The sequence below is a fragment of the Plectropomus leopardus genome, chromosome 12 (assembly GCF_008729295.1).
Source record: "Plectropomus leopardus isolate mb chromosome 12, YSFRI_Pleo_2.0, whole genome shotgun sequence".
In the NCBI taxonomy this organism is placed as follows: domain Eukaryota; kingdom Metazoa; phylum Chordata; class Actinopteri; order Perciformes; family Serranidae; genus Plectropomus; species Plectropomus leopardus.
In genome coordinates this window covers 8,586,641-8,602,538 of record NC_056474.1, presented here as the reverse complement: position 1 = coordinate 8,602,538, position 15,898 = coordinate 8,586,641, and the positions used below count along the sequence as shown (strand labels likewise).

Genomic DNA, 15,898 nt, shown 5'->3' with positions numbered 1-15,898 from the left:
TCAAGAGGTTGTAATAAAACTTTCTAATTGCTGTTTGGTTTTTAATTTCTACAGCTAATCTTACAGCAGTTCAGAAATGGGCTTGCAGCAATTGGCAATTTAATGACATGTATTAAAATACTCGGAAGAATGTCATAAAAACAGTTGGCAGGATAATATTGGTTCGTGACACTGCCCTGCGTCCTTTATGCGGCCTAATTTATGTATGGAAATGTGTTTGTGAGGAAGTGTGTGAGAGAGTCCCAGTATGAATGAGCCAGTAACTATCCCAGCAACCAGCTCACTGCTGTCAGGAATGTTGCCCTGCGTCACCTCTCAGGTTTTGTCAAGGCCTTTTTTTTAAAAAAAAAAAAGAAAGAAAGAAAAGAAAGGAAAACATAAGATGGATTGCTTTCTGTTTTAGTGACAAACCGTTTATTACCTGTCAATTTGTCCACTTCTTTTTTATTGTGAGTTTCTTTTTTTCTGTGTCAGTTTATGTTGTGTCGTTAAACTACAGGCTGCAGGCAGGTCTTTTGTGTGTGTGTGTGTGTGTGTGTGTGTGTGTGTGTGTGTGTGTATGTGTGTGTGTGTAAGAGTGAGTGAGTGCTGACCTATTCTGTAGGATCTACATACAAAAATTACAAATTTATAGCAACACTAAAGCCCATTTCCCAATGGACAAAAAAATGAAAAAACAAACAACCCACTAATACCCAGTATTATCTGGCTTTTGTCTTTAGTGGGACGGTAACAATCGGTGTTCATAAGGCAAATGACTCTGTTGTCATGGGTATTTATCGACTCCAGCTTCAGTTGGCTTCGATTGGCACTTATGGAAACATGACACTGAACTGGACATGTAGATTTTTAGCTTTTCCAGCTAAACGGTTGGTAACTTTGTTGACTGTTTAGCCTGTTTCTCACTTGACCAAAAACCCTCTAACTTCTACTAACATCTCACATTTTGCTTTAGCGGGAAAGGTTACAATCAGCATTCACTCCTGGTTAAAATTACTCTGCAGTAGTCACAAGTTTTTATCGCTTCCAGCTCCAACTGGCATAAATTGGCAGTGAGAGAAATATGGCCCCCTTGTGGAAGTGAAAAGTTTATCTCCTTTGGCACAATTCAATGACATGCAGCCTTAAAATACCATCTGTTACCTTCCAGTCAGCGCTCAAACATCTTTCAAACTTTAGTTTGAGATAGAGACTAAATAAGTAATATAAAAAGGAGAAACAACCGTGACATTTTCACTGTCCTCCATGCTGCTTTCTGCTGTTTACTAACCTTTTTTGGCCTGTCCTTGACGGTGAACATGATGCATCAGGAAAAAAAATAAAGGAAAAAAAAAACATAGAAGGGTATACTTCTATATTGCTACTGGCAATGGGAAAGCAGTCCCAACTATTCTAAACTTTATTTCCTGAGTTTAAAAATCCTGCATGCACATGCCAAGTTGGGTGGAAAGGGGTTGGTGCCACAAATTCTGTCAGTCTGTCCTTCATCTTGATGGAAACAAATTTGTCTTTTCCAGGTTTTGTGGCAATCCATCCATAATAGTAGAAACATTTCACTCAAAACCACAAATGTAAACCTCATCATGACACTGTAGGAGAAGTCAGAAGATCACCAACATCATCAGTGTTCACCCTCTGGGGACCCTGAATGTCTGTACGAAATTGTACGTAAATCCATCTAATAGAAGTTGAGATATTTCAGTTTGTACCAAAGCAGTGGGCCAGCCAACACTGCCATCCCTGGAGCAAGAACAGTTTCAGTTGTGTTTTTACTTAAATTGAAAAATTGTAAAATAAGTCCCCTGCAGAATCTGATCTATTTCATGCATCAAAAGAAATATAAAGTGTATAATGTAACTCCGGCGCTTGTTATGACAGCTCCGTTGACAGGGATTTATTTTGAAGTTATCTTACTGGGGTTTCTTCTAAGTCAGCATGACAGCAAGGCCTGATGTTTAAGCTGACAATCCAATATCCATGAGGCCACAGGTCTGATGCCCACAACAGCACTGTGTCTTATTAAAGTGTCACAGAGCAAGACACGAACCGAGGCCTTACCAGCTCACACATCACAAGTCACTCTTGTAAAGTGCTTCGGCCCGGATGTAAATGGATTACTGAAAGTCCCATTGAGTGGGAGAAATACAGCTCTTTGTTATTGGCTGCGTCAGAGCACTACCAAAAAAAAAAAAAAAAAAAAATGCATTTGTGCCACACAGCGTGTGCCAGCACAAATCGCTTTTCCTCTTTGAAGTTGGCTTCGGTATACTTGTTGACCTTGATGCATGGTACTGTGAGTGAGTGTGTGTTTCAGGCCTTTGATCATTCAATTAGGCTAAGTCCCAAGTGTATATCAGCTGAATGGCTTTCAGGAGCAGACCCAACACACTTCCCCCTAATAACACTTCCACTTAATAATGCTCCACAGACCTCTGTTTGTCAATTTATTTCAATTTAATACGCTTTGTTGGCATGGAAATTGAGAAAATATTGCCAAAGCATCAAGATAGAGACCAGCATCTTTCTCTCTTTAATACTCTCCACCGCAAATTGTTGTGTTTATGTGTGATTTCAGTGTAATTTATCAGACAAATTAGCAAAGAACAATCTCCCCTATTTGTCTTAAAGGCCTAACAAGCTAATTGTCAGAAACCACATCAACGGGAGGGGGGTAAAAATAGCTCCCATTCCCATACCAGATTTAAACTGTTAGAGTGTGTCGATGGGTGTGTACCTTGTAAAAGTCCACTGATTTATCTTATTGGCCTTCTCCTGTGTGGTCCTGATGCCGCAGCCATCCACCCACATTCAATCACACACCCACACCTCCATGTCATTGTCTGAGCGGCCAGAAAAGACACATTTTCCCTCATGTAGGGACTATAAAATCAAGCAGAACTGACCGGGCTGTCACCCCACCTGCTGCTGCCTACACCATCTGCTTGTTTCTTTTTCTCACAGGCATGATTCAGAAAAGATAATCCTGCTGTTGTTTATCCTTTTCTTCCAGAGATCAGTTTTTAGATATTGTAAAATGAGCCCAGATCAGAATTCTAGTAATGTTGTGCAGCCTTTAATCAGATCATCCTGCATAAAGAAAGACTGTGCCTATGTCGATTAAAGAGGAGGTATTATACTCATTTTTAGTTTCATACTTGTGTTATAGAATACTACTAGACTACTACTGCTCTTTAAACTTTATTTGTAGAGCACTTTTCACAAAGGCTGGTGCAATTCAAAGTGCTTTACAAATGACTGACTGTAAAAATTTAAACAGTTAAGCAACTGGAGGCAGATGTGCCGTAAGAAGTGATGAAAGTAAAATTTAAAAAATCTCAATAAAATAGGAATAATATAGAAATAAATAATATAGAAAGAAATTTTAAAAAGGGAATAATAATTATAATAAATCAATAAAAATCTTTTCAGAAATTCCCTCATATTAACATTGAAAGAGCTGCAGATACAGTGAACTGAATTTTTAGTCATCCTTTTTTCTGTGCTGTTGTTGCTATAGAGATGGTGAGGAGCTCTTGTCTCGGTACAAACCTGAGACAGTAGACTACGCCCTGAGTTACCTTGACAGCTGTAGCAACCCTGGAGACACTGATAATGGAAGCAGGTAAGTAATGCTGGTACAACAGAACTTGATTGTTTGACTAAAATGTTTTGTCAGTAATTTTCATTAAGTCTCAAATCTCTTTTGATCTTCTTGTGTAAACTCCTTTCTTCAGGCCGAGCTCTCACTGTTCTAATGCTGAAGATGAGATTGAGGCATTGAGAGACAAGCTAAATGTCACTGACCTTGACCAGGTGGTGGACCGCCTCAGGTAGTCTGCATAATGTGGTGTTTCCAAACCTCTTTATCTTGTGACTTTAGAGTGCTCCAGGGATGAGTCCTAAAACCCGAAAATGAGTTAGCATTTTAACTCTCTCAGTTCCCGTGCTGAGAAGTCAGTAGGTTTTTTGAATGGGTTTTTGGTGCCTGAATTAAGGTCAATGTTTAACAAGCAGGACTTTCACATTTTGTTCTACAACATAAAATAAATCTGTAAATTACCTACTCATGAATGTAGAAGCTTTTATGTGTCTTTAAAAAATAAGGTTATTAACAAGTGGCTAAATGAGTCTACAGAACGTCACAATGCCAAACACGGATATACAGCGTCATTGTGGTCAGAATGTTAAAATCTGGTTAAAGCAAACAATGTTTGATGAGTTTGTCCCGCCACAGAAAAATGTGTCAATAATCATCTAGCCAAATTTTAACAATTAAAAAAAGCTCCAAGTATGTAAAATAGGTTTTAAAAAGGTGAAAAAATGAGCAAAATTTTCCACTCTGAGATTCTAGGAGCATGTCGGCTGTAGGCGCTGAGCTGAGCATTGAGCCGCTGTGAAGCGGCAGACTCTCTGCAGCAGCTAAGGCCAGTAGTACAGTAACATACACACACCTCGAGCCAAAAAACGAGCCGCCACGCAGCCATAAACAATCCTTAGCAGCTTACCCAGCAGCTATCCCCAGTTACCAGAGTATCAATGTAAGCTCTTTGCAGATATTATCTCCTTTAGCAGAAATGGCAGACAGTGAAACAACTGAAGGAACTGGGGGCCACCTGGCAAAAAAAAAAAAAAAAAAACACCCGGTTGCAAAATTGAAAAGTTGTCTGTTTCCATTTTTAAACAAGTAAACATTATTTTATGGAGCATAATTTTGTTTAATCACTTCATGACTGCTCAGATCTTTGTGGGTCCCCTTGGGTGGTCTGGACCCCCGAGTTGGGAACCACAAGCCTAGAGGATCAACCTGCATGACAACAGGATATACAAGCTGAGTAAGCAACGCATACCAAACCGGTACAATACAAAGGAGCATGCACTGTCTGGACCATCTTAGATCTGTAGCACTAACTAGCAGAGACACATCTTGCAGACTGTGTTTGTGTTTTTTTTCTTTGCGGTATAGATTACTTTGTTAGAAGTGGCATAATTCATTTGTGCTCTGTGGAGTTCCTCAAAGCATTCTCCTTTTCCTCTTTTTTTTCACCTTAATTGCCCTTCAGCTCTCCTCAATGGCTTCTGTCGCTGCTCTCCCTCCTTCACACTCCATCCCTCCTTTCCTTCCTCTGTCCCTCACTTTGAGGCCCACAGGGCAACACAGTCACTGGGGCTACCCTGGAAGAGAGCCTTCCTCTCTCTCTCTCCTTCTGTCTCACTCTTCTCTCCCTCTCTTTCCCATTTCCTGACTCGACCAGAACAAAAGGCCCCATTGTCAGAAAATGATCCCAGAGCAGGCAGAAGTTTCTTTTTCATGTGAAAGAAGTGAATAAAGTCTACTACGGTTATGTAACCAGAGAAGGAGAAAGTGTGTGTTGGGGGAGAGACGGAGGGAAAAGAAAAATAGGACACTGTATCCTCAGTACCCTTTGGAAAACTGTAGAGGATAAACTCTGAGCAGTCACCAAGTGCATCTGTTCTGTTGTAACTGCCTCAGATGTGTGATTGGGTTTTTGCGCATCACTCTGCTGCTGTGTGCTCTCTAATATTTTGAAAATGAAATTTAGTGTACACTTGTCACAAATTTAACCACTGCAGGTATATATAACATTTTGCAAATTTCATTATGCTATAATTCAAATTAATCATACTCACAATATGCAGGTAATCAGTATTAAATATGCAAATGCTTTTTTCACACAAGAAAACAAGCAGTCATTATCTAAAGGAGCCACAGCTTCTAACTAAGGTGTTTGGCTGTGTGTGCATGTTGTGACTATCAAATGCACAGTTTCCACTTTGACCTAGATTTTAGTTTTTGGCTCAAAAGTTTTTAATCAAAAACAACTGGAGTACTGAGGGTAAACATCAAGGCTTTCTTTCTTTTTACCTATCTGTCTGTCTGTCTGTCTGTCTGTCTTTCTATCTAACAAGGTGTGTCATGACGGAGGAATGCGAAGCGTTGAAGAGGCTGGTGAAGCATTTTAAGGTAAAAAGAACAGGATGAAAAACAGCCAACTACCAAATGAATGTTTAATCCTCTTTGTTTTTCAGCTGCCAGTGCAATACTGATCCAAATCCTACATTATTTATGGGAAACCAGGCCAAAACCAAAATATTGATTTGCTATACTGATGCTGCTGTGAATATATTTTACAAGCAGAATCCATGCAATATAACGTTGTAGGCATCCATAGTTATGATGCAAGTTTTGACCGCCTGTTCATATTACAGTATATGTACAGTTTGATATTCAGGCATAATTTTACCTCCTAAATTTTAGAAGAGTGACTAAGTGTGCACACATCCAGACAAAAATATTCAGGTGCAAAACACAAAAGTCTTCACTGTGAGGCACAAAGGAGAGCTGCACACTGTTACGTTCCATAAAAATAGTTTATTTCTCCTTTTTTTCTTTGCAAGGGAATGTTTCCATCTTCCTCAGACCTGCCTGACTTTACCCTTAAATTTCCCCAAAGCTTCTTTACACATCGGGAAAAAAAATCACAATACTGGTCTTGTTTAAGTTAAATACTCTTACTTGTTCTCCTTAAGTCATTACACTAAAAAGAAATCTAGCTACATCATTCTGTGAATATTACCCCAAACTCAGCCTGACTTATTAGGTTTCTGTGACCCAGGAAACATGAGATCTAGGGCTGGTTGCACAAACAGATTTTACGCCTAGTCTGTGGCTGAGTCGGTCATAACTTGGTGTTTTTAGTTCGACCTGATAGTTACACTGATGCACCAGATGGAAGTTTTACGCCTGGTCTTTTTACACCAAGAGCAGGTGTAAAGTCAAAATCTTTACTGTTTTTATGCAACCTGATTCACAACGCAGGAACCACAAAAGTGCAACCCACATAAACGTTCCTGCTGAAGTCTATTTTTTTTATCAAGCTAACATGCAAACACATCCCATGTCCTGTCCAGCAGCCAAACAAACCTTCACTGGTAAAAAGTGCTCAGGTAACATCCGTTGTCAAAATAGATAGCTAACTAATAAGCTGGTCAGCTGCAGCAGTGTATAAACTCACCGGCAAATGACACTCTGGTTCGTTGATAGCTCTTTGATACTACTGCTAACAGCACACTGTCCTACCATGAGTCATAAGCCAACTTTGTTTTCTTTTTCTCTCCTTTTACTTTACTAGTAGAGCTTCACATGAGGGCTGCTGTCAGTCCGACACAGACACGCCTCCTGTGCAGTTCTATAAATCTTTTAAAATTGTAAAAATGATGTTTTCTACACAATATTGATCACTTCTATTAAAAAATGCTTCCTTGCCCAGAGGCATTCTTTTTCCAAAACAAGAAAAGTTTGAATCTCTCTTTGGACTCCTTTAGATAGATTTGCTAACTCTCTATTGGCACGAAAACCCTTCCAAGGTTTCCACACACACACATACACACACACACAGGAAACCTGCGACGGCTCAGGCTAACGTTGTTTTTTTTTCCATTGGTCTGCCCAAGAGATTTCCAGTGCTGAGTAAGATCGATCTCCTTCCAATCACTCAAAAGACTTAAAACATAACAGACATTTAGACACACACACACACACACATTTACAAAGAAATAGACATGCACATCTACAATCTGGCTGCACTGTCATGCTTGTCTGGCGTTATGAGAGAGTGAGTTAGTTAGTGGCCAGATGTGGGAGGTTTCTGCAGACCAGATGTGGAAGTTATCTCTACATACCCTCAGTGTGTGTGTGTTTATGTGCGCGTCTGCCTGGAATTGTTACATATATTACCAGTGTGTCTGGAAACAAGCCAGAAAACTGTATATAGAGGAAGAAATTACTGACAACAGTCTCTGTGTTTTAGATGTTAGAGAACAAGAGTGAATATAGTGTGTTTGTGCCTGTTGCATAAAGACCTACTTATGTAAAAGTTGTTAGGACAAACAAATAGGAGTGATGTGATGCAAAGTTAAACCTGCTCTGTAAAATGTTGTATGTTGATTTTACTGAAAATAATAACGGCAACAGATTGCCTTGAAAAGGAAAGTAAATATCACTATTGATCTTAAGCTATGTTTACTTTATATGTAAGTGTTAAGTTTATATGAAATTAAGCTGTATTTACCTAATTTTGTGAAGTTGTTGCAACCTAAATGTGGCAAGGGAAATTACCTTGTTTTTTCTAAGTGTTAGCAACCAAGTTAGTCTGACTTAACTTGATCACAGCAAAGAGGAATTTGGCAACGATGAAGTTAGGAGTCCTGTGATTTCTGCTTTGGTAACATGTTTAAGAATATGATTCACTAGTTTGCAACACGCAGAAAGACTGATTTAATTACACTTGTCATTTTTAAGTTGCAACAACTTTACCAAATAAATATGACTACATTTTGAGTAAATTTAACAAGTAAATATGAAGTAAACTTAAATTAAGACTGCTCGTTATATTTACTTACATTTTTCAAAGCAGTCAGTTTCCTAGATTTTTTTAAAAAGTGAAATCAACTTGTCAGAGTTTACAGTGAAACAGTGCTTATATTGTCTGTGGAAAAACCTCATCAAGTATTTTCACTGCAGGAAACAAATAAAAGAAAACTGGGTGTAGGAAAGTGTGGAGAGGACATTATTACAGCAGTGTGTTGTTCCAGTCTTGAAGACCTGAGGGTGTGAAGGTAATTATAGGGAGGCTTTCCTCAGCTGTTATCATGAGGCATTTACTGTAAAGGCAGGTAAATGTGTTTCTCAAAAGCAGAAATGTGACACTTTCCCTGGAATGGTGTCCTCAAGCAAAAGGTTGCTGTCTGATGTGTGAGCAGGTGGGATGAAGCTGTGGCTCAGGTGGTGCTCTTATGGCAAGAGTTTATTGTGCACTTCCTTTATTTGCCGAAGTGGTGGATGATGTTAATGCTGTGCAGTGCAAGGCACCGCTGCCTCATTTGCTTTGATAACTCTTGATGCCTTGAGGGGTAGTACACTGTAGTCAGTCATTAGTATCTTCTGTGTGATTTTGAGTTTTTACTGTGACATAAATCTTTTATGTTATATGTTTTATGTTATGTTTTTATGTTATATTATGCATTATGTTTAGTGGTTGTCTGTCCGGCATATTCTTGTGAATGCAAAATCTCAAGAACGCCTCTGGGGATTTTGTTCAAATTCGACACAAACATTCACTTGGACTCAGTAATGAGCCTTATAGATGGTGGTCATAGGTCAAAGTTCAAGGTCTCTGTGACCTCATCTGTCTCATTCTTGTGAATACAATGTCTTAAGAAAGCCTTGAGGGATTTTTTAAAAAAAAATTGGCATTAACGATCACTTGGACTTAAGGATGAATTGATTATATTTTGGTGGTCAAAGGTCAAGGTCACTGACCTCATCAGTCTCATTCTTGTGAATGCAATATCTCAAGAACACCTTGAGGGAATTTCTTCAAATGTGGCAAACATGTTTAAGTAGACTCAACAATGAACTGATTCGACTTTGGTGGTCAAAGGTCAAGGTCATTTATCTTATTCTTGTAGAAGCAATATCTGAAGAACACTTGGAGGGATTTTTTGATGTTTGATTTTGTGACCTTAAACGACATGTTTTTGGTCATAACTCAAGAACCTTGGGTGCCCACCTTGAAACTGTGCTGATTGTGTGGATCCTTTGTGCTAGCAGGGAGAGGGTGTGAAGCATTCATGTTTTCACAGACATGGATGCAAGTACAACTTGACTGATGCATGGAGGCATACGACCGCATGGTGGTATATCTAGTTTAGTGAATCACCACCTGGAATTAAGAATTGTTGTGTTTTTGTCACCTTAGAATTAGCAGTTTATACCTACATAGGAAGCAGGTCCTTGCCTATGGAGATTCCCATGTTACTCCACAACAATAGCCCATAATGGACAAACCGAACTCTGGCTCTAGACCAGGCCATGTGCAATTTTTTTTAAATTGAAATTGCTTTATCCAGTGTTTCTAGCAGTTTTCATTTTAATATAGGAGAGGCTTAACAGGGAAGGTGGGGAAACTTTTTGTATTGTTTCTATTGATGGGGACTTCTCCTCTTCTTTTCCTGCCACAAGAAAGATGAGATTAATGCAGAAACACCTTATTTTGAGTAAAAAGAAATATACAGTTCTTTCAGTCAGCCACTTAATCCACTGCTTCAAATTCCCAGTACGTAATGTGTTTGATGGAGAAAAGGAATTTGGATTCTGATCCAGATTGGAAGATTTTACCTAGAGTGACAATGCTAAGAAGGAAAAACACTCAGACTTTCCAGCTGCAATCACATTTAAATCATAATTGTTAACATCTGTTTTGTGTATTTCACGGCCCGTCATAATTAGCTGTGTCTGTTGGTGTTTTTGTGAGGAAAATATGTTAAGTGCCAAGACATGTTGTAGACAGTGTTTGCCAGTAATTTGTGCTGTACATTGTTTTTAGTCAAGACACTTAAAGTGTCTTGCTTGAGGACGGTCATGTCTTTCTCATCACGTTTGACGCAGCTGAGATTGCTATTGATTTAGTGCTGTTCCATGCAGTTAAATTATATAATGGTTATTAAATGGAGCCAAATCAGCCATTTAGAGGCTTGATACGGTATGATGACATCATAAATCTGTCCTAAACTCAACTGTAATGACCCATTTTCTCTTAGCAAGAGGGAGGCTCATATAATGACTTGGTCCAGCAGCAGTCCAAGAGTAATATCAACATACGTACATGCATACAGAACACAGTCTCAGCTTTTCAAAGTATGTGCTGAGTGTGACAACAGTCAGTTGGTTAACTGTATATCCACTACATCATATATAGAAGGCTATCACATAAAACAAGGCTGTCTCTGCAGTAGAAAGATGCAAATACTTTTGAAATTGATGCCTCAGAGAAAAGGGTGCTTTTGCTCAAGAAAACCTTCAGCTACCAGAATGCTATGCCCCTGACTTAATGTGGAATGATCCATGTGAAACAATGGCGGCCGGCCAGATCTCATATTACAGTTAAACTGTTAAATTAAACATGCTTCTGAAAACATTTGAGGCAAGAAATAGCCAACTCAGAAACAGAATATTGGCTTTATATTTAATCAGCGCTGCTTAGTTTTATCGTTTGATCTTGCCATTTGGTGTTTTTTCAATCTCCGTTTTCACTGCAGGAAGCAGTATAGCGCCCACTTCCTGTTGACAAACTCTTGCCATTACGGCAAAACGGTGCGATAAAAATACACTTCTAAAAACACTTAAGGTGAGAAATAAGTAGTTCAGTAATGTGTTCTTGATTTATATTCAATCAGTCGTGCCGAGTTTTACTGTTTGATAGGATTTCAGTTTAAGTTTGAGACTCTATGTTGTATACTTTTTGAGTACATGGTGGTGGCGGCAGGGTGGGCAGGCAATATTAAAATGAGGAAGTACAGCCTGTAGTTCGCGCACCAGCCCCCAGAGCCAGCAAAATAACACCAAAAGACATAAATTATGTCATTTAGAGGAGTTTCATTGGGGAAGAAGAGGGATATCTAGGCACTGTTTAGATGGAGGAAGGTTTACCATAGCTCATCTGCACATACAGTAATGAATTGTTAATAAGTTAATGTTTTTAAATCAGTGTAGTGGACACTACTTGCTGGGTTATTATGGCTCTTATTTAATTCTAAAGCCACAGTGAGCTCTCTCCATTGTTCCTTCTCCTTGGCAACATGATGAGCTTCCCCCCAAATTTGGGATATTGTCTAGCAGTAGCACGTCTGTCACAGTTCTACACAAGGCCATTTTTTTCAGTGATGATGTTCTTGCTTTTCTTTTTTTCTGTGTAATTCGAAGGCTGTGATTGTGTTAAGCCAGAAGTCTCATCTCTCTTATCTAATGTGTTTGGGATAACTGAATGTGCTGCTAAAGGTTCTCCATTCATTGTTACTCCATTAAGCTTTCTGCCAGTATCTAGATGTAATTCATGGGCTAGTTCACATGAATGCATCATTTACATTATGTCATGATGGGTTGGTGCTCTATGTAAATCGGTTAAAGAGGCCTATTCTGTTGCTTTTGTCAAAAGGAAAGCTCAGATTTTTTTAAGTGGTGTTGAGAAACTACCATTTTCAGTGTATTACATACAGTCGATGTCAGTTAGCACACTGCACACAAAGTACCAGTACCAGTCAGAAACTAAGCGATGTACTGCTGTGGACTTAGGCAGCAGCAAAATGCACTTCAGCCACTGAAAAAAAGTCCCACCTAAAATAATCAGTATCAGTTAAAGCCTACACTATATTGCAAGTATTTTTACCACTCTACCTTGCCATCAAATAGCGATTTACGATGATTTATTAATCCTTTGAAACCTGTATCGACATCACTTTTCTGGTGTTGCTTTCAGACACCTTCACACGTATTTAAACCTTAAGATATAAGCAAATTGGTATGATTTCTTTTGAAAACATCGGAACAAAGGTTGGCATTGTCCCACAAATTGCAAGAAAGTGGCAGATGTTTAAAATTATTTTTTAAAGAAGCTGGGGAATGTCCAAAAAATCTATTTATAATTATCATAATTATGTATTTAGGAATATTTTACAGAATTATTATTACCATTAGGGACTTTTTTCATGTCATTTCCTTATTTTGTATGTTTTGCTTTTTTTCTTTATTTTTTTCTAATTCTCGGGTACTTTTCCTGTACTTTTAACAATTATTTTGCTAATTTTTGGGTCCTTTCCTATGAAGTTGCTCATTGCCTTTTAACTATTTTTTGACAGACATCAAGCCAATTTGCTGAGGTCTCAAAGGGTTAAAGCCATTAATTTGACTCCTTTGAGAAAAGCAGTCGCTGAACACAAGAGTTACTGGTCTACTACTGCCTCGAACAGTTAGTCAGTTAGTGTTACTATGTGACTTTGGTGTCAAAAAAGGGTTAGTTTGGAATCACCAAAGCCACACAGTAATACAAACTATCTGATAGAGGAAATGGTAGACGGGCAGCTGTAGCATACAGTGAGCTAAAATCACTATTTTTTTCAGTGAAGTCTGGTGGCTTTGATAAGAGCTCCACATGGTTGGGGAACTGAAGCATCTGCTTACCCGTCAAAAAGGCTCTCAGACGGAAACGTAAAGCCGTGAAAATACTCTAAATATAGCGACCTGTCTAGGTTGTACCCCGCCTCTCGCCCAGTATCAGCTGGAATAGGCTCCAGCCCCCTCACATCCCAGTTAAGGCTAATGAATGAATGAATAGCGCAAACTAATGGAACTTTTTTTAAGTGGCTAAAATACATTTTGCTGCTGACCCCCATCTACAGCAGTACATAGCTCAGCTTTCGTTGCAGTGCTGCTGCATGCTTGTCAAAACTGAGGGCATGTTGACTGCCATCTACTGTGATACACTAATTATTGATACCTCATACAACACCACTTCAAAAGATCTGCATAATCACTTTAATAGTAGTGCAGATGTTGTAGGTTGAGACCTTCTAGGCTTCCTGTATGCTCTCAGCCAAAGACACTGTCTGCAAGGGACAGGTGGTAATAATAACATTATCAGCTGTGCTCTGTCAGCTCAGGAGTGTAGAAATGTTCCTCATTGTGTCATGTTTGCTGTGGGTGAGTAATTTGTCACCGGAGTCAGCAGGAATGGTGTGGTTTTGTTGGTTTAAATTAGGGAGAGATGAGCTGATGTTGATCATGCTTAGAAATTAGACAACTGACAGGTTACACAAGACAAAATATAACTTGTTCACTATTAAACCAGTATCAGCCGTCAGAGCTTGACCCGTGTATGATGTTGACTCCAGTGATAAAAAAACATCTAAACTAGATAGGGGTAGATTCTCTGTCAAGGTTCTTGCTGGTAAACCAGTGAGATCATATTTTGCCAGTCTGGTTCGAGTGTACAGCAAAACAGATGGCAGCAATCAATGGCTGGATTTTGTGGCAGGAACAGTGACCCCCGTTCTACTGTTTGTGGTTCGGCATCTGCTGGGGGATATGCTGTGTATGTTGGCTGTGCACATGTGGATTTAGGTTCAAGAGATTCATGTTTGAGAATAATAACAGAAACAACTTTCCTAAAATATCAGCAAGTCAGCGCCATGGTAATGGGTTCAAACCCCACATGGACCACAAAGCCTATTTTCAGACTTTGCATGTGTGTGTAAGAGTTGTTTTGGATTTCAATCACTTCACTGTCAGAGACACCAGACATACTTCGTCTGCAGCTCTGAAAGACAACACGGGGAGGTTTGGGTTTGAATCCCACCGGGAAAACAGACCAAAAATATATGTTTTAGCTGTCAGTCTCCAGGCCTGTGTGTGTGTGTGTGTGTGTGTGTGTGTGTGTGTGTGTCTGTGTCTGTGTGTGTGTGTGTGTGTGTGTGTGTGTGTGTGTGTGTGTGTGTGCGTGTGCGTGTGCGTGTGTCTGTGTGTGTGTGTGTGTGTGTGTCTGTGTCTGTGTGTGTGTCTGTGTCTGTGTGTGTGTGTGTGTGTGTGTGTGTGTCTGTGTGTGTGTGTGTGTGTGCGTGCATGTGTGTGTAAGGGAGTTACTGTAAAGTCTGTGGTTGCTATAAAGACTTTCTATTAGTGTTGTGCTCGTGTAAAATGAGGAGAGGAGGCTGCCAGTCACTCATCACAAACACATGAAGACAACTTTTCAATCAGAAACACACACTTCACACACACACACACACACACACACACACACACACACACGCATACATTCCTCTTACTCCCTCTGTTATTTTTATCCTTTTTCCTCGTTCCTTTGCTATTTCCGAAGGCTCATGCTTTCTTGAACATGTTTAATACATTTGCCTCCCATTTTTCCACGTCCACTACTGTAACTAGAGGCTGAATGTGGCCTACATTTTTGCTGTAGTATTATGTTAAGTGCACTCAAACTGCATGATTAAACACAAGCGCTGCCTCATTCTGTTTTGCGTCTTGTGTTTCTTGCAGGAAAATTTTAAACAAAAGTGTCGGAGTCAATGTGAATCTGATAAATCAGAGCCGACGCTTGCAGGTGAGTCCAACATTGTAGTGTTTGCTGCCATCTGGTGGCATATTATTGTTTAACACGGTGCGTGAGGGGAGTTCTCTTTAGCTCTAAAATCCCATTTAATCTGTAGCTCAGTGAATAAATTTACAGATGAAGTGAGAATGCTGATGATTTTACCCATCCTTCATTAGCTTTTTACTCATGAATGGGGTAAAAAAAACGATTGAGGACTTCAGCCAAATCCATCGACTCTGAGCCAAATGACAGTGAAACTAATTGAAAACCCCAGAGAGCATTCTGGGTAAAACAGAAATTGAGTTCATTTTCAGAACTCAGTAATGAGTACTTGCTTTTTTCCTAATGCACTAGATGATTGTTATCTTTTGATGGTTTTCTTTAATTAAATATGTGACAGTGTGTTATAGTATTTTCAGACGTTTCCTTTAAATCTCATTTGTTTATGTGCAGAGTTGAGAGAGCTGAGAGGAGCTGTACAAATGGACTTAGAGCTCTACCCCTCCTCACTTGCTGCTCCGGCATCATCCTCCCCCCCTCGCCCTGTGAAAGAACTGAAAAACAGAATCAGGTTAGTATGCTTTGTTGTTACGACCCCCCAAAAAGCTGTTTTTAAGAGAGCATTGTCACTGTTCACAGTGTCAAGGAGTAGCAAAAAATAATTCTGTTTTATCATTTTTGAATAAATGTGACACCAAATTTATTACAAATGAAATGAAAAGGGAATGATGGAGCTTAAGAAAAGACAGGCCAGCCACACATCGGGCCAGCTTTCCTTGGCACTCCCCTGAAACCAAAACATCTGTTTTTTGTATGATGGCACCCATGAATGTGAATTGTGATAGACTCATTGCAGTTTTGTCATTACTGAACTTTAATAGCATTTACTGGGTTCAACATGTCCATAGTGGTGGTGGTGTTGAAGGCATCTGACCATG

General features: G+C 39.4%; 1 protein-coding gene across 1 annotated transcript in view; it reads left to right on the top strand.

Annotated features, from left to right (window-relative positions):
- ccdc24 (coiled-coil domain containing 24) overlaps positions 1 to 15,898 on the top strand; it is a 32,996-nt gene that overhangs the window by 8,468 nt on the left and 8,630 nt on the right. The window contains exons 4-8 of the mRNA XM_042498494.1: positions 3,518 to 3,622; positions 3,735 to 3,830; positions 5,929 to 5,983; positions 14,906 to 14,969; positions 15,414 to 15,531. Coding sequence (XP_042354428.1) covers positions 3,518 to 3,622; positions 3,735 to 3,830; positions 5,929 to 5,983; positions 14,906 to 14,969; positions 15,414 to 15,531 — 438 coding nt within the window. The remainder of the gene's footprint in view (positions 1 to 3,517; positions 3,623 to 3,734; positions 3,831 to 5,928; positions 5,984 to 14,905; positions 14,970 to 15,413; positions 15,532 to 15,898) is intronic.